Genomic DNA, 19,043 nt, shown 5'->3' on the forward strand with positions numbered 1-19,043 from the left:
AAAACCGTTTTAAATGTTCCTCAGACGTGAGGGTGATGAGACTTTGTCTAACATCACATCCTTTGGAGATGTTCTCTGGAGGGACCAGTCCCTGAAGGAGGACATCATGCTGGTAAAGGAGAAGTCAGGAAAAGGAGGAAGCCCTCAGCCAGACAGACTGACTCCGTGGCTGTGCCAATGGGCTCAAACCCAACAGCGGTGGTGATGGTGACGGTGGTGGTGGTGACGGTGACGATGGTGGAGTGGTGTTTTGTTCTGTTGTACGTGGGCACCACGAGGAGGGATGGACTCAATAACCCTTTAAATGCCAACTAAAATAAAATAAATGCTTTCAAGAGCCCAGGTGTGAAAGGTTGAAAAATAGTTTTTAAACGAGTTTAAATTTTTAGAAATATACTGAGAAAAACCCATGTTTAATCTGCGCTTCAACAATGAAAATGACTAAACCTCCCCACCCACAAAGAAAATGATGTGTCCGTTCTCCCCATACTTTACGTCATAATATATATTTTTTGCTACCGTTAGATGTTTTGTAATTTTATTTTCATTACATAAACTGGGGACAAAACATACAATCAGGTCCAAATATATTACAAGGCATTTAGGGAGGTGAGTTTTGTTGCCAATCACCAGACCATTATCTGGATGGACACAGGTCCAGTCACAAGCACGTTTTCAGGCTCTCTCGGGTTTGGAGTCTTCTGGTTTTCACGATGTGCCAATAACAGGACCCCACACATCCTGGCATGCAGGGTTAGCACTCCAGATGCTCCAAAAAATCATGCTCAACACTTTCTTCCAGTTGTTCCAAGACGCCTGGGTTCTCTGCAACAGGGTCCTCTAAGAACGGAGGGCCTGGGGGCTCGGCACATTTACTTTGGGTTTTAAAGACACAGTTGAGAGTCTTGAAGAACGGCATCAGCTGCCTAACGCTGGACACGGAGTGCTGGCGCAGCAGAGGAAATTCAGTCTTCACAGTTATTTCATCGGAGCTGCTAATTTCCTGTGAGTACAAAGCCCATAAAAAGAACAGGTTAACAAAGAGGGTAAGGATATAGTTTTATAAAGAGTTGTAGACACAGCAAAACCCGAGTTCCAAGCCTTCTCTGAACTCCCTCGGACCGCTGCGTAGGGAATGGGAACAGCCCAGCCCTGCGTGCAATGGAAAGCAGACCACCGCAGATGGAGCTGGGTTCGACTTGAACATATTCGCATTGACACACCTTTCATTGGTGCTACTGTCTACTACCTTCCGGTTTCTTTTGGATTAAGGATTTTCTGTATTTATTTTGTTGTCCTTGTTAGGGTTTTTGTATGATTTTCTTTATGTGACATCCAGGACAGATGGCCCAGAGAGCCAGGAGCTGGATGAACAGTTCCTTAGGGACTCTCAGTGGCACCGTGGTGCCACACTGGACTGCGGACTGCAAGGCCAGCGGTGTGAAACCACCAGTCACTGCACAGGACAGAGACCGGGCTTTCTACTCCCACCGGGTGCCTCGACCCTGTCCGATGGGGCCACTGTGCGCGTCGGCATCGACTTGATGGGTTGGTTTTAGTAGGGTCATGGGCTCAGCAATGATGAACATGTGCTGAAACCGACTGCGGTGATGACTCCACAACTCGTTTCAATACATTGAAACCACTGAATTATGTGGCACGTGAATTAAATACCAATTTTACAAAAGAGGTTGTTTTTAAAAATCACGAAGAGGTTTTGCTCTCTATGAAAATCCCCAAAGAGCACTGGGCACAGGGCCTGAACTCACAGTCTAGGTCTGCAGTCACATTTCCCCGAGCCCACCCCTACCCCCGCCCCAGGGCTTGCCCTTCCTCCTGGACTAGCGTCCTACAGGCACGTGGGGGACAAAAACCACTCCCCCAAGACTGTGATGCCCACAAAGCTCCCCCTCGTGGCCACCGGGTGAGGAAGCCGTGTGTGAGACACAAGACCGAGAAAGTAGTCATGCAAGTTTTCAAACTTCAATAGGCAACATGTGGAAAATGAATCTCTGATCATTTAAAATCGAGTGCCACATCTGCAAGGGGCTTCCAACATTCATGGGAAGATGGAACGAAAGACGACGGAATCATGGGATCACTGTGCCAGCAGCGGCTTGAGAGGTTGGAAAGGCTGGGCAGGTGGCTGCGAGCCCGTGTGAAGGGGCGGGCGACGGTCAGGGAGGCGGGGTGGGGAAGAATGGCTCCAGACTTGGAGAATGGCATCACCGGCGCGGAATTGTTCAAGTGGAAAATGACAAAGTGGTGGAGGTTCTACTGTGAGGCTCTTCACAAAACGAAATATTATCAAGTGCTTCCCTCCCTCCCTTCCTGTGTAGCCTGTAGTTCTTCTCCCACCTCCCACCCTGGGCGTCATTTTTACAAAGGAAAGGTTTACCCCATATTTTAACTTTAGGAGTTCTAGAATCCGGACAGTGTGAGGTTTGCATTCTGGGTGATTCTCCTCGAGATCTGACAGGAAGGCAGGACCCTCTGTGTCCACCTCGGGAACGAACGCCCACCTATAACTGGAGCGAAAGACTGGAGGTTAGGCAGGCTTGCAGCTCACTTTTCTTCGCCGCTTTTCACAGACCACACGATTCACTCATTTAAAATGTACTGTCCAGGAGCTTTTAGTGCATTCAAAGTGGTACGGCTATCAGCACAATCCCAGAATACTTTCATTAACCCACAAGTCATTTCCCTTGGCTAGAAGCCCCTTAATTCCCTCAACCCCCCCAGCCTTAGACCATCACCAATCAGCTTCTGTCTCTGTAGATGGGAACATTCTATATACTTTGCACAAATGGAATCATGGAACAAGTGGTCCTTTGTGACCAGCTTCTTTGACTTAGCAGCCTCAGGTTTCCAAGGCTCACAGTTCTTCATTCCTTTTTATGGCTGAATATTATTCCGTCACAGGCACACGCGTTTAATTACCATATTCTCCATATATAATGAGCCCAAATAACCCAGGGGCACAAACACATACCATGCAGAGTCCATATAGGAAACTGTGCAAGGAGGTTGTGTGGCTAGCAGAGAGCGCTTGCCTGTAACATGCATGTTGCTTGCATAAAATACGTTGTCCATCCCCTTACAGAAGGGTCTCGGGGAGGGGACAAGCCAGTCAGGGTGTGATGTAGCAGAGATGAAACATACAACTTTCCTCTAGTTCTTAAATGCTTCCTCCCCCTCACTATCATGATCCCAATTCTACCTTACAAATCTGGCTAGACCAAAGGATGTACACTGGTACAGGTAGGAACTGGAAACACAGGGAATCCAGAACAGATGAACCTCTCAGGGCCAGTGGTGAGAGTGGCAATACCAGGGGGGTAGAGGAAGGTGGGGTAGAAAGGGGGAACCAATCACAAGGATCTACATATAACCCCCTCCCTGGGGGACGGACAACAGTAAAGGGAGTGAAGGGAGACAAAATAATAATAATTTATAAATTATCAAGGAGGGGGTAGGGAAGGGAAAAATGAGGAGCTGATATCAAGGGCTCAAGTAGAAAGCAAATGTTTTGAGAATGATGATGGCAACAAATGTACAGATGTGCTTGACAAAATGGATGTATGAATTGTGATGAGTTGTACTAGCCCCCAATAAAATGATTAAAATGATTATATATATAGTGTCCAGGGTTCAGTTGATGGGCATTTGCTGTATCTATACTTTTTGGCTTTTATTAACAGTGCTGCTGGGCACACTGCCATTCATAAAAACTCACTCCTTTCCCTCAATGTTGCCCCACGATTCGTCTCTTTGGTGGGCAGAAAGAGACTGTGTGCAGAGTGGCCTAGGGGCCAGGCGTGAAGTTAACTGGTTGAACAGCTGTGCTAAGCCTACAGGAAATGTCAGCCTCCGGGCCAAAGTGAATTGGAGAGCAGCATGCTTCATTCCAGGGCATTTATATATAGTTAAAAAAAATTGGAGAGGGAGAAAGGGAAAAAACCCCAACATAAATCCAAGCAGATCTATCAGCAGGTGACCCCTGCTTTATAGACATTCAGTAGCGCAGCCTCCCGACACCCCCTCCAAAAACAAACCCCACCCACATACCCCAGTGGGAGCCAAGTGCCTGGAACCCCAGAAGGCTCACGTCAGCCGAGAGCCGGCGTCCGAGCTGGGGGCCCGGCCTGCCTGCGGCCTCTCAGAGCGCACATGGGAGCACGGCTGGGCGAGAGGTGCCACTTACTCGTGCAAAGGCCTCCAGGCTTTCCCCGACTTACATTTGGAATAAAGGCATTTTATCCGGCGGGAAAGAGAGAGCCGTGTCCAAGAACTTGCAAGCCGAGAAGTACAAGGCGAGCTCACTCTGGGCTAGCTCCCCTTTAGAGGGTCCATTTCCATCGGGGACGGAAGTTTTTGCTCTGTTTGTTTTGCTGCTGTTTCTGTAAATTGGTAAAGGAAGGGGCCCACGTTATACAGACGTTGGCATCTGCTGCAGCCTGGTCCCCCGTGAAATGCGCATAAAATACAATAAAAGGCTGGCGCCGTCACAAGCCTTTCAGTACGATCGCACTTGGCACCGGACAAAGTGACACCATGAACTCTTGTCGGTTCACCTCGCGCACCTTTCATCACACATGGGCCCAGATGTTGGTGGTCCTCACCTCAGTGAGTCATCTTCCTCCTTCAGGTCTTCCTGAAGCTGTGTGAACGTCTGAATCTATAGGGAGGACAAACATGGATTCAAGTTACTATCTGACAGAGATAAGACAGGCAAACATTACGATACGGATGCTTAAAATGCCCCTGACCAACTGCTTTCGCTGCCAGGAGACCAGAAGAAAAGGATGGTGCTTGGCTACCACCACTGACCCGTTTGATCAGAGGCGATTGCAGAACCTTGATCAGAAGGGGGTGGGTGTGGAACAGAATTGAAATTATCATGGAAAGTGGACTTTCCGGAGCACTTTTAACTCCTGCCCTCAAAGAGTCTTTGGGTCTCTGGATTCATACATAAAAAACACCTCCCGGAGGCGTCGTTAAATCAAAGCAGTCTACTAGCTTCATCTTTGTGAGCGCTGGGCTCTCCTAAAGCCCCTTCGCACGTGGAATCAGACGGTCGCAGCAACTGCACAGGCTCGAGAGGAAGCGTGTGCGGAGCGCTTTGGGTCACGGAGGAGGCAGACAAGGGAGAAGGAGAAGAGCGCCGCCGCACAGCCTGCAGAGTCAACTCAGTGCCACTCACGCTCGCTACACACAGAGTGCTGGCTTGCCATCGGTTCTGCTGTGTCTGCTCTCCACAGCAGTGGAAAGAAAAACGTGTGCACGTCCTCACAAAACACCTAGCAAACGAGTAATGTCACAGACAGTACAAATTCGTGGGAATGAGCCACAATCCAGGGAACAGGCAGAACTGTGAAATACCAGGAAATACGCTTGACTTCATCAAGAGCGGTGTGCCAATTGGACACACACAAAAGTGTGAATAAAACTCGATGCGTGTGAAATAATAGAACCTAATCTACACTCACTGCTGCCGAGTCGACTGCAGCACACAGGGACCCTGCAGGTCTCCGTGGGACCGCCCTGTAGGGTGTCTGGACATGTTCACAGGCGGGGAAGGCCTCCTCGGTGTCCTGAGGAGCAAACTGCTGACCTTGGGGTTAGCAGCCCCACCTGTAACCCACTATACCACCAGGGCCTGCTCACGCGTGAAGGCGTATACAATATTGCCCTGGATTAAAAATAAATAAGCTTTCAAGAGCCAAATACTTGTACTCACCAATTCAGAAACCATTATAGGCCACAGTGAAGTCAAATGTTGAGGAGAAATTCTTAGCAGCAAAACTCTGAAAAAAAGAAACATCTGAGCAGCCACTGTGGATGTCTGTCCAACTCTGAGATTGTCTGTCAGCCGTTCTACGGAAAGAAGACGTTAAAGATGTCACACAAACATGCAGCTCTGGTTTCTTATTCAGACAAGGGAGATTGAAAAGTGCAGTTGTTTTGGCATTACTGGGACAGCAGCTCAGTGTAAGGGATGGGCTCTTTCGGCAGTGTTTGTAAGTGTAGACTGGCCCTTGCTAGCTGACAGCAGTCACGGCCTCTGACCCAGGCTGCAGCTGAGTAGGGCAACACGAACAGCTAAGTCAAGGTCAGAAACCTATCAAATTGTCAGGGACAACTTATGATTTTCTTCTAAAAATGTGAATTATGAGACACAAAAATCACAGTCTTTTGAAGTCATACAGATTGGTCGACAGTAAACAGTGCAATGGAGTAAGTCCGATCCATCCTATTGTGCTTTCTAATCACAACAAAACACCTTGAACAAGCTGCAAGATCAACTGTCACAAGTTCTGAACGGTGGAGAAGAGCCAGCAGGAATGTCAAGGGCACTTGGGACGTAGGAGAATGGCCTAGTGGTGAGCTAGTACCCTAGCGACTTCTATTTTAACTTCCTGTCCAAGACACAGGTAATCTGGAAGGTCAGAATCTTGGCTTGAATGAGTGAAGACCAGCAGTCGGCACCAGGGAAGAGAGCAGTACAGGAAGTGCCAGCCAGTGCACTAGGGCAAGAGAAGGAAATGGAAAGCATGCAGATTGGAAAGGAAGAAATAATTCTGTTCCATTTGCAGACGATAATGTAGGAAATCTCAAGGAACTGACAATAATAATAAAAAATCCCCAACAAAACAAAACAAAACAAAACAAAACTGACAGAGCTAATCAGGAAATTTTAGCAGGAGTGTAGGACACAAAATCAACAGATAAAAAAGCAATTACATTGCTATAAGTACTGGGAGTGAAAATTCAAAATGAACCATTCGTAATGGCTCAAAAAAATAAAAAAGTATAGTTTCACAATTCGCGAGTCTTTAAAAAATCATTTTATTGGGGTTCGTGGAGCTCTTATCACAATCCATAAATCCGTTCATTGTGTCAAGCACATTTGCATACATGTTGCCATTATCATTTTGAAACATTGTCTTTCTGCTTGAGCCCTTGGTATCAGCTCATTTTTCTCCCTCCCACATGAATAATTCGTGAGTCTTAAACTGCTTCTCGGAAGAAAGAGGGAGCTTTATACCTGCGAAGGGTCACAGTGCGGAAACTCCCAGGGGCAGTCCTGTAGGGTCGCTGTGAGTGGCAGTGGATGTGAGTGTCGGCAGACCTCACAGCGATTGTTTAGCCCTCGGGTGGGCAGTGGTGATTCTGAGACTGAACTCTCCACTTCCTTGAGACCCGGCCGGGCTTGATTCCCCCCACGCAAGGCGCTTGATGTGGCTGCCCTCACTCGTCTGGCAGCAGACGCTTGTGTGCTGTGAAGATGCGGAACAGGTTTCAGCAGAGCTTCTAGACTAAGATGGACTAGGAAGGAAGGCCCAGCGATCGACGTCTTAAGGGAAGAGCCAGTGAAAGCACCATGGATCACGGTGGCCTGGAACCCAAAGACTCATGCGAAGGTGCAGGCCAGACAAGTGCTTCCTTCTACGGTGCACGGGGTCTCCAGGAGTCGGGATTCAACTCAATAGCAGTGAGTAAGAGCAGCCCTCTGGAACTCAAGCTCAGGGTTCAGGGGGTGTGTGATGCGGGGGGGAGGGATTTCTGCTGACGGGCTAGAGAAGAACAGGTATTTGCTCTCAGATAGAGAAGGCATTAAAAGGCCCAAAGGGATATGACAAAATAACAATGTATAAATTACCAAGGGCTCATGAGGGAGGGGGGAGCGGGGAGGGAGGGGGAAAAAAAAGAGGACCTGATGCAAAGGGCTTAAGTGGAGAGCAAATGCTTTCAAAATGATTAGGGCAAAGAATGTATGGATGTGCTTTATACAATTGATGTATGTATATGTATGGATTGTGATAAGAGTTGTATGAGCCCTTAATAAAATGTAAAAAAAAAAAAGGCCCAAAGGGTCAGTGGCCAGTGTACTCTCCTATGATACCATTCTATTCTTTCCTCTACGGAGACAGCAGGCCCAATACTTCCGTTCGTTCCCAGCAACCCTCTGTACAGCGGAAGGAAAAGGAAGCGCTGTCCGGTCCTGCCCTGGCCTTACAATGGTTATGTTTGAGCCCATGTTGAAGCCACAGTGTCAACCCATGTCATTGAGGGTCCGCCTCTTTTCCACTGCACCTCTACGTGTCCAAGCCTGAAGTCCTTCTCCAGGAAAGTTTAACTTTGAAACCTACTACAGGGATCATCGCAGATGCTGCCTACAAAATGAGGGAGCTAGCATTCTCCCTCCACATCGCACAGGGGCATACGAAAGCTCAGCTTCCACTTGAAATTCAGTTCTGGCCTTTGAAAGGCTGCTATCGCCGTCAGTGGTCACTGTCTGAATCAGCTTCCTATTTAATTCAAGCAAGGACTGTCACGTGGATTGTCAACATCTGCACTAGCTCTGGTCTCAGGGTTGTAGAGGCTGCTGTTTGCATAGCCCTTGGGTCCCCTGGTGTCACTGTTTCCACGTCTTTCCATTTCTATCATTATTCCTCGCTCCAGTGGAGAACAACCAATAGTAGCTTTTGATATCTTAGAGCTGTGGTTCTCAACCTTCCCACCGCTGTGAACCTTTAATACAGTTCCTTATGTTGTGGTGACCCCCCAATGTGGGAAGCCACAGGCCGCTGCTCTCGCGAGATGTGGGAAGCCGCAGCTCTCTCGATGTGGGAAGCCGCAGCTCTCGCCGCCATTACAAGATGGCGCCGGGTAGTCAGGGCGGTGGCCCATTAAGTGGTAAACAACCACTTAAGGCATGCGCACTGCTTTGATGACGTAGTTACAACTCCGCCCTGGAGTATGCAAACGAGGGTTCTGGCGAACGCACCAATCAATAACGAGGGTTCTGGTGAACGCACCAATCAATGCATGGCACGTCCCCGTAGAGCGTATATAAGCAGCAGCAGTTTGGGGCTTCGGGGTCTTTTTCCGCATCTGCAAATCGAACCCACAATAAAACGCCTGTGGAAGAATCCTGTTGTGGCGCGTCTTTTCTTGCTGGTGAGACCTGGCGCGCGACAATACCCCAACAATAAAATTATCTTTGTTGCTACTTCATCACTGTAATGTTGCTATGTTATGCATTGGGCGACCCCTGTGAAAGGGTTGTTCGGTCCCCAAAGGGGTCGCGACCCCCAGGTTGAGAACCGCTGTCGTAGTTGCTGTTTATCCAAGTGGATGAAGCACATTGTTTCTGTGGACTTTGTTATGTGCCACTGGATCGTGGTGTCCCCTGAGACGATGGTCCTCATCCTCCTGGCCCAGTAACTCATGGCCTCAAGGTGCATAAACGCTTTCTTATAAAGAGCTGAGTAAAGAGACTGTTTTTTAAAAAGGGCTGAGTGAGGGAAAGTGAGTGGACAGGGAGGAAGGAAGACTAAAGGAGACTCAGTGCCTTCGAATTACAATGTTGGCAAAGAATACTACATCTATACTGTGGTCTGCCAGAAGGATGAACAAATCTTGTCTTGCACGAAGTAGAGCCAGAATGCCTTTTAGGAGTGAGGATGCTTTATGTACTTTGGATGTGTCGTCAGGAAGGACCAATCCTTACAGAAGGACCTCATGCTTGGTGCAGGAGGGGGGCAGAGAAAAGAGGAAGACCCGTGAGAAGAGGGCCTGGCATGATGGCTGCCAGAACATGCTTCAACATGAGCGCGACCGTGGGGATGGTGCAGAAGCAGGTGGGGCTTCATTCTGTTGTGCGGAGGGTCGCGGTGAGTTGAACCGACTTGACAGCACCTAACAACTAACATACTAATGAGCAACTTTTACTGTTTACAAAACTGGCCTTATCAATTAAACCTGATCCCAAACAAGATTTATATGATGATTCTAATATCTCCTACGCTAACCTTCCTAACTCTAAGTAAAATATCCTTCCAGGATTATATCGAGTTTATTTAAGTCTTCTTGGTCTATGAATTGCAAGTGAAAAAAATGCCATTTGAGATTTCTTTCATATTGTGGATGAAGATGAATTGAAAACAGAAAGGCAACTTTGCTACCTGCGCACTTTAGGGGGAAGGAAAAAGCCTTCAGAAACATTGTATGATTAATAGTTAAAATAATTCATAGTTTAACTTGTATTTCAGATAATGTTAATAAGTGGAATCATATAATATTTGTGCATCTGTGACTAACTTCAGCATGATGTTTTCAGGGATCACCTGTGTTGCAGCAGGTCCCAGGAGCTCGTTTCTCTTTGTGGAGGAGTCATGTGCCCTTGTGTGCACGGACCACCTGTGGTTATCTGTTCTTCCGTGAGGAACACATGGGGTGTTGCCACCTTTTGGTTACGGTGATGGTGCTGTGGTGACTGAGAGCATGTGTCTGTCTCCCTGTTTTCAGTTTTTTAATCTGTGCTCTGTCTAGAGTTCCCTTTGTTTCAGTACTGTTTCTTCAGTTCTGTTTGTAAATTTTTATAATGTTTTAGAGTTTAATTTTAAAATGCTCCCAGTAATTCTTTTCAATTGGAGGCTCTGCCATCAGTTGACGCTCCCTGTAGCCACCCTACTCGCTGGTGTAGTTCTGGTACCTCATCATGTTGACCAGCTCCTAGTGTTTTCGGCTCTACTCTAAAATTCCATCTCTCACAGTCCTCTCACCATTTATCCTGCTCACTATTGTACAGTTCCGGTAACTCATCATGATGACCAGTTCCTAGTCTTTCCGGCTCTACTCTCAAATTCCGACTCTCACAGTCTTCTCACCCATTTATCCTACCACCTCTCCATCGCCTGTTGGTCCTCCCAGGTCCGTGTCATTTCTTCCTGTCCTTGTTTCCTCTACACCGCAGGAGCTCAGCATGCCAAGGGAAAAACCTTCAACCTTTAGACCTAACTTTACCTTAACTATCGGACAACGAACCCCGTCACGCTGTCTAGTTAGCGGCCAGACCTTCCTAACATAGCATTCCCATTCCTAGTCTCAGTGGGTCCACCGTTCCTTGTGCGCTCGGTCTGCTCCGACCAGCGTGCAGCACAGCCCGAGTCTCCACCGTCTCACAGCTGTTTCTGCGCCGAAGCCCTTGTTGCGGCCAAGGGCCCGTCTGTTAAGGGTCTTCTTGGTCATTGACCTTCTGCTTTGCCAAACATGATGTCCTTCTCCAGGGACCGGTCCCTCTTGTTATTAAACCTAAGTCTGTGAGATAAATACTGATATGCTCCTTTCAAAGGAGCACTCTGGCTGTTTCTTCTGACAGTCCATGTACATTTGTATCTGCTCCTTTATCCTCAGACTTCTCACTCTTCCTCTTGCCTTTCTCTTGCTTCTACTCCCTCAGTGAGAGCGGGGTGGGATAGCCACAGACTGCTCTCGGGACTGCAGGCCAAGACCAGGCAGCCAACAGTTCCCTTTGATGCAAAGAAGGCGAATATGAAGGGAAGAAATTCAGGGTAAAATGAAACACAACCCCAGATCTTGCTCCCTCACCAGGCTCAGTAGGAAGTGCTGACTTCAGGTGGAATGTATTTTGACTGTGTAAGAAATCTGTCAAGACACAGTGCTGAAAAGCTGTTATTCCTGGACTGGACTGTCAGATTTTTCCCTCCTCAACAACAAGAAGACTATCAAAACAAACAAAAAACAACAGCAAAAGGACGTGAAGAGGACATTTCACAAAGACATTCAGGCAGTAAACCAACAGAGTACTCTGGGTCATTAGCCATCAGAGACTCAAATTAAAACAACGAGATCCCTATCATCTCACCCCAGGGATAAGAGCAAAGCTGAATAAGACAGAAAGCCATAGATGCTAGCAAGGGAGTGGAGAGATGAGAACTCTCATACACTGCTGGTAGGGGGGCACAACAGAGTAACTGCTGTGGAAAATGGTAGGGCACGTCCTTCAAAAGCTGAAAATAGAAATACGAGCGATCCCACTACTAGATATATATCCTCAAAATAAGAGAGCCAGGCCATGAACAGTTATATGCACCCCCAAGTTAATGGCAGTATTATTTACAACAGCAGAGATAAAAATAACCTGCTAGTTACTCACTGCCATCAAGTCGATTCTGATGCAGAGTGGTGACCCTAGAAGACATATCGAACTACCCTGTGGGTTTCCAATACTGTAATTCTTCACAGGAGTAGAGAACTCATCTTTTCCCCACAGAGCAGCCAGTGGTTTTGAACTGCTGACTTTGAGGCTACTACACCAGCAGGGATCCCCTGGAAACAATCTAAGTGCCCATCAATGGACAAATGGACAAACTAAGGTATAAACACACAAGAGAATACTGTGTAATGTTAAAGAATAATGAATAATCCGTGTGAAATACTCTTTTCTTTTTTCATGTGAAATATTGGAGAACATTATGCCGAGTGAAATGAATCAATTCTCCAAAGGGGAAATACTGCATGAGGTTACTGTCATAAAACGACAAGGATAAATTTACACATAGAAAGGAGCAGTCATTGATGCTGGCCAGGGGTGGGAGAGGAGGGAAAGCTAGATAACAGTATTGATTTGTGCGAAGGACAAGGTAATAGACAGTAAGGGGTGATCAGCAGAATATTGCTAAGAAAAAGGAAAACACGAAGAAGTGCACAAGAGTCGCAGGCATCCAAGGTCAGTACTATTCCACACAACCCTGCCTTGACAGTGACAACAATCTGAGTGCATGTAAAGCAGACAGGGAAGATGAGTAAGTATGTGCAGGTGAAAGGTAGCGTATACGCAACCACGTTGAGAGTGGCAGATGGTATTTCTATACCTGTACTTGTGTGTACAGTATATGGTCACTGAAACTTTGTCAGATTTGACTCGATGGCAATGGGTTTCAGTATATATATATATATATATATATATATATAGATAGATAGATAGATAGATAGATAGATAGATAGATATAGATATAGATATATCACACACATAGTACAGCAAATGGGACACAGCAATCTCAATATCTTAGCCATAACCAAACACCTCAAAGGAATGAGTTGCTGGGCCTGGTGGGCCACAGTCTTAGGGGACATGAAGGTTAATTGGCACAACACATTTCACAAAGACAATCTGCTGTATCCCATTTCAGCGAGCAGAGACTGGGATCATAAGAGCTTGTGAGTAGCCCTCTAAAATGCAAATTTTTGTTCTAGAGTGAAGAAGAAGGAAAAATAAAAAGCAAAACCTAACAAACCAAAAAACCCCAGGAAAATAATTAGTTCAAAGGACTAATTGACCACACAAATTTCAGTCTCTGTGACTCTGGGATCAGAAGAACTAGATAGTGCCCAGCTACCACTGCTAACCACTCTGAAAGGGACCACATTGGGAGGCCCTGGAGAGAATAGGAGAAAAATGTGGAACCAAACACAAGCTCATCAAGATCAAGCTTACTGGTTCGATAGAGATTTATGGAACTTCTGAGACTGTGGGCCTTGGTCACCCTTCAAGCCTGTAACTTAACTCATCCTCTCAGCTCAACTTTCAGGCAAACAATAGACAGGCCTACACGGTAAACAATAACACCAGGAAGACACAACCTCCTTAGAATAATCAGTGATAGGAGATTTAAAAAAAGACAACGTTAGCCCAGGGAGAAAGCTCAGAAGGCAGGAAGGGATAGAAAAGACAAAGAGAGAGAGAGCAAACTCAGGTAGGATGTGGGAAGAGTGCTGTTACATGGTAGGTAATGTAACCAATGTCACATATATACACACAAATAAGTACAAACTGTTTAATGGAAAACCAATTTGCTTTGTAAACTTGTACTCAACTCACAATAAAAAGTCTAGAAAAAGAAGATAAGAACTACCCTACTCTGAACTGAATTGTGTGCCCCACTAGATGCTGGAAGCTGTCAGACTCAGCGCTGAGGAGCGGGACCGAGTCTGGAAACAGTCTGCAGATGGTATCAGGTTAAGATGAGATTCACACTGGAGTAGAGTGGTCCATATAATCCACTGTGACTGGTGTCCTTATGAGAAGACAGTGTGACAACACACAAAGAGAAACCATATGACAAGGCCGAGATGGAAACCATGCCCCCATAAGCCAAGGAAGGCCATGGATTGATTGCTTGCCGGCAATACCAGAGGCTGAGAGAAAGGCAGGGAACAGGGCTTTCCTAGAGCTTCAGAGGGGGAATGGCCCTGCCAATGCCATGATTTTAGACCTCTAGGCTCCCAAACTGATATACTCAATTTCCGTTTTCAACTACCTTGTGCCTCATTGTGCATGGGGCAGCCCTAGCAATCTACTTTACTTGCTATTACGAATTAACATTAAGAAAGTCTATTTTAAACATAGCCGTATATTTGTTGATAATATTTCCAAAGTGCCTCTATAGTATTGGCAGTTGCTGGTCTCACCTAAGTACTGATTTTAACACTTGACTGCTCTACCAAAATGTGCTGTGGGTCCCCTCTACCAGCCAGCTTCTCTTGGCCACCTGTGTGTCTAGTGTGTGGGGACGCAGGAGAGAGGCTGCCCAGCTTACCTTGTATCAGCGGGAGGTAAGGGTGATACTGATCAAATTCTCCGCTGAAGACGGCAAAAGCCTGGCGCTTCAACAGCATGGCTTTCTGCTCAAAGCTTGAGAAGAGCTTTAACGAGCTGCTCTGCATGTCTGCAAAGAATAGAGCAAATTCATTACACTCAGTGCAAAACGTACCACCAGAACTTCGTGGGAGGAAATCTCTATTAGCATCATTCATAGCTTCCCTGGCTAGGAAAGTTAAAAAAAAAATCATGACTTGAATCGTGGGATTATCATTCTTTATTTTTAAAAACATGTCGTTCGTGAGAGCCTGTTTGGAGGCTCTCGCAGAGGAGCACAGGTACCAGGATACCCGTGACTGAGGACGGTTACCCTATCGGGGAAGGTGGTCCTCTTCAACCGAGCGCACACCTTCGGGAGGGAGGAAGGGGACACCCGCCTAGTCAGCCAGCTCAGCCGGATCAACCCTGGCGATCACTGTGGTGACAGATGTCGCAGCCAGACTCTCTTTAGTGATTCTGAGCGGCCACATTAGAAGAGGCCACGAGGCATACAAAAGTACTGACGATACTGCGGTGAATGTCTTCTTACTCTCAACATCAAAGTCAGGACCTGATGCAGCAGCTCCGCGGCCCCTCTCCCCACTGTAAACGGTGGTCAGTCACACACGCGTCCAGAGGGACCCATCGTGTAGTCCCACCCAAGGGCTTCAGGAGGCGATGGAACCGTGGCAGCTTAAGGAGGCTCTGAAATGCCAGACCCCGAGGGCTTTACTCTTTCAAACTGTGGCTTGCGGGCAAGTAATGCAGAACTTACTCATTAAATCTTTAAACATGGTTCTCTCGTGAGCCAGAAGATGGTCGATAATGGCCCTCCAACTAGATAGTAAACAAAGTGAAGTTAATGAAACGCATAATGGGTAACAGCCTAATTAACAAGAGTACCAAGAAAAGGCTGTTTCCCTGTTAGGAGGTATTACACACTGCCTTCTGGAAAGGGGTGAGTGGAGCAGATGAATCGCGTCTGTACACAGGAAAGCTAAGCGAAGCGTCTCATGTACAGCCACGGCTCAGGGGAATCAAAGAGGAAGCTTCCATGGATTTTGTAAAAGAAAACCAAATTGGCAAGGCTCTCTGGCTTTTTCAAAGGGTAGCACTTACGAAACATCCAACTTTCCTCTAGTTCTTTAATGCTTCCTCCCTCCCACTCTCATGAGCTCGATTCTACTTTCCATATCTGACCAGACCAGAGCATGTGCACTGCTACAGATAAGAACTGGAAACACAGGGAATCCAGGACAGATAACCCCCTCAGGACCAATAATGAGAGTAGTGATGATCTATATATTAACCCCTTCCTAGGAGGACTGACAACAGAAAAGTGGGTGAAGGGAGACAGGGGTTGGTGTAAGACATGAGGGGGAAAATGATAAGTTTATAAATTATCAAGGGTTCATGAGGGAGGGGGGAAATGATTTTTTATCAAGGACTCAAGTAGAAAGAAAATGCTTTGAAAATGATGATGGCAACATATGTACAAATGTGCTGGACACAATGGATGTACGCATGGATCGTGATAAGAAGAGCTATTAAGAGCCCTGAATAAAATGACTTTTTAAAAAGTGCCCTCTTGGTGATGTTCTACGACCGGTGGGTCATTCAGACAAAATACTAATGGGTACCACTTCCAATCCAGAGGGTTAGCTTTTAAATGGGCTTTCCAGGCAAAGAAAGAGGATGTTCAAGGGGAAAGGTACAAGCCTCTAGGCAGGCTTCTGGTGTTTGCAGGGCCAACTCTAGGCCCCAAAAGCTGACCCGATCTCCATCCTTCATCCCTGCAGTTGGCCCCCCACACCTGCTGCCAACCAGGGGAGGGCTACCTGAGCGGGCCTGTGCATCTCCAGCGCAAGCGGCCGAAGGCATCCCTCACGTGTACCTTTAGGAGGCTCTCCACTGGCAAGCACTGGAGAAGAACCTGTGGTGTGGATGCTGGGGAGATGTCACTGCTATGTCTGTCACTTTAATGTTGGCCAGGCTGTTTTTCTGGTTACAGGACAAAGTACGACGAGACCAAGCACCAGCAAAGCTCTATAAGGATACTAAAAAAAGCTCAAACCAGCCGCTGTGGGTTCATTCTGACTCAGGGCGATATCTGCATGCCAGAGCAGAACTGTGTGCCACGGGGTTTGCATGGCTGGAATTTGGAAAGGAGTCTGGTAGGCCTTTCTCCCAAGGTGCCGCCTTCAGGTGGACTTGAACTTCCAACCCTTAGATTAGCTTCGAGTGTGTCAACTGTTTGTACCGCTCAGAGACTTCACGTGCTCTCTCAATCATGCGAGAGCCTTCCTTTGCATTTTAGCTGACGGACTTCCCTTGCCATGAGCTCAGGGGAACAGGCGCTAACAGCTGTGGCTGTGACAGGTGGTCACCTGGGCTGGTGCTGAATAACCTGGCCCAGACCTGGGCAAAACCTGAGCTACCGTGCCCGTGGATGCCCCCGAGCACGGCTTCGTCAGCAGAGCTTCTTACTGAACACAGGAGCTATCCATCTGGAAGAAGGCTGGGTCCAAGAACAACTCCAGGACTTCTTTCTTCCAGGCCCGCTTCGTGTAGGAGTAACCGCTCAGATCGCTCAGCAGCTGTGCTCCGGCGCGGAAACTGGGAGCGTTGTAGGCACTACGTGGGGAGGGACAAGAAGAGGGCCCGGTCAGAGGCAGTCCAAGGAAAGCCACCTGGTGCCATGCTTTACACACCTGTACCTTCCTATTTCTGTGCTTCTGGAGAGGTAAGGTGGACGGGGGCCGAGTTACCTGTGGTTGCGCAGGTAAGGGAAGACGTAGTACAGCAATCGCGAGATCAAGGGCACGGCCTTCTCCTTCTCGTCACTCCGATACACCATGTCCAGGAGCGATGCCAGGACCTGGAAGAATGCCACAGCCAATCAGCCGGCAATCTCCCAGAGTGACGTGAAGGGGGGCAGTCCTCAGAGTGGGATGCAAAGGCATTCCACAGCTCGGCTGACGGCCGGCAGAGCAGTCCCTGGAGCAGGACATCATGCTTGGTCCAGCAGAAGGGCAGCGGGAACAAGGCAGGCCCTCAACGAGATGGATTGACACCGTGGCTGGCACAATGGGCTCAGAACAGAGCCTAACTGTGAGGCTGGGAGGGCTGTGAGGTGTTCTGCTGCACACATGGTCGCGATGAACGGTAACCGATGCGATGGCCTGTAGCAGGAAGGCCATGCAGGCAGGGACAGGCTATACTCCCTGGGCCATGAGCATGAGGCGCCTTGGTAGTGTTTCCGATGGAAATCAATCACTCACGTGATCAGGTCTGTATTTACCTCTGCCAGGAGAGACAGGGCTTGCACGCTGTACACTGAAGGGGCAGATGCAGACACCATCGAAGAAGCTGCAGCTGCTTCCGCTGAAACAGAGGCATTTGTGTTTTAGTTGTGAGAGCTGCCATTCACCGCTTCGAAGCTTCACACGCACTCAAGGCAAGAGCTCCCACTGACTGCGCATATAACACCATGGTGACTTAGGGGATTCTTGGTTAATGTGCAAGTCCTAGACCTAAGAAGCCGGGCCTTAGCATCAACAAGCTCCTGCACTGACTCAGTCTCCCTTCCATTTCTCTCCTGGCCATTGACCTCATGAGTTTCCAGGAGCACCATTTTAAAATCTCCATCTCAAACATCCTTCATAAACACCACCATCTTCCCTTTCCTGCTGGCGACGAACTCCCGGAACCCTGCTTTAGTAAGTTCTAGAGTACCACCAATCCTGAGTCTACTACCCAGACTGCCCATCGGTAGCTCCTGATGTCTGCTGCTCTGCACGCCACCCCTACATGCCCAATCTACTTCCTGGGGCCCATCTTGCAAATGCCCTTAATGCCCTTGCTTCTCTCCCCTTCTGAAGCACTCACTCAGGAAAATGCTCACCATCAGCCCTGGCCTACCCAGAGGTTCCCTCCTGGAGAAACCCCAGCACTATGCAACTCACCTCACTCTCTCAAGACCATGGACCCTGGACGGTATCGCTCAGACGTTCCTACTACGTGTTCCTGGATAGTGCGCTGGCTTCTCCAGCCCACAGTTCTTCCACATACCCCTCAAAGTCCATCAGCACCCTTTCTCTTAGCTTGGAGCAGGCGTCCTCAAACTACGGCCCGCGGGCCTCATGCGGCCCACCCAGGACATTTATCCGGCCTGCTGGGTGTTTTTGCCCTCTTTGTTTTTTTACTTCAAAATAAGATATGTGCAGTGTGCATAGGAATTTGTTCATATATATTTTTAAACTATAGTCTGACCCGCCAATGGGTCTGAGGGACAGTGAACTGGCTCCCCGTTTAAAAAGTTTGAGCACCCCTGGCTTAAAGCTTTACCTCAATATTTATTGACAGAGAGCTACAAAATGCTAACCACCTCATTTTGCCACTGAGTTATCAAGCCCGAGCTCTTACACCCCCATTATCTACCTCCTCTTTAATAAGCATGCCCCGTCTCCTATCAAATAGCTACTCCATTTGGGTTATTAGTTCTGGCCTGTGACTGTCAAGGCCCTTCCTGTGCCCGTACCCTTCTCTCAATTAACCTCTTCCTCTCTGCTGCACGGCCCCCATCGGCACAGGG

General features: G+C 47.8%; 1 protein-coding gene across 2 annotated transcripts in view; it reads right to left on the reverse strand.

Moving 5' to 3' along the window:
* Positions 1 to 428: 428 nt before the first annotated feature.
* The window catches only part of DOP1B (DOP1 leucine zipper like protein B), a 168,869-nt gene continuing 150,254 nt past the window's right edge, over positions 429 to 19,043 (reverse strand). For both annotated transcript variants that reach the window (XM_075542318.1, XM_075542317.1), the window contains exons 28-37: positions 17,751 to 17,833; positions 17,218 to 17,327; positions 16,937 to 17,083; positions 15,225 to 15,286; positions 14,409 to 14,537; positions 5,741 to 5,877; positions 4,623 to 4,678; positions 4,239 to 4,400; positions 2,399 to 2,528; positions 429 to 1,003 (exon numbers count right to left, since the gene is read on the reverse strand). In XM_075542318.1, coding sequence (XP_075398433.1) covers positions 755 to 1,003; positions 2,399 to 2,528; positions 4,239 to 4,400; positions 4,623 to 4,678; positions 5,741 to 5,877; positions 14,409 to 14,537; positions 15,225 to 15,286; positions 16,937 to 17,083; positions 17,218 to 17,327; positions 17,751 to 17,833 — 1,265 coding nt within the window. In that variant the 3' untranslated portion in view covers positions 429 to 754. The remainder of the gene's footprint in view (positions 1,004 to 2,398; positions 2,529 to 4,238; positions 4,401 to 4,622; positions 4,679 to 5,740; positions 5,878 to 14,408; positions 14,538 to 15,224; positions 15,287 to 16,936; positions 17,084 to 17,217; positions 17,328 to 17,750; positions 17,834 to 19,043) is intronic.

Source organism: Tenrec ecaudatus, chromosome 2 (genome assembly GCF_050624435.1).
Source record: "Tenrec ecaudatus isolate mTenEca1 chromosome 2, mTenEca1.hap1, whole genome shotgun sequence".
NCBI lineage: Eukaryota > Metazoa > Chordata > Mammalia > Afrosoricida > Tenrecidae > Tenrec > Tenrec ecaudatus.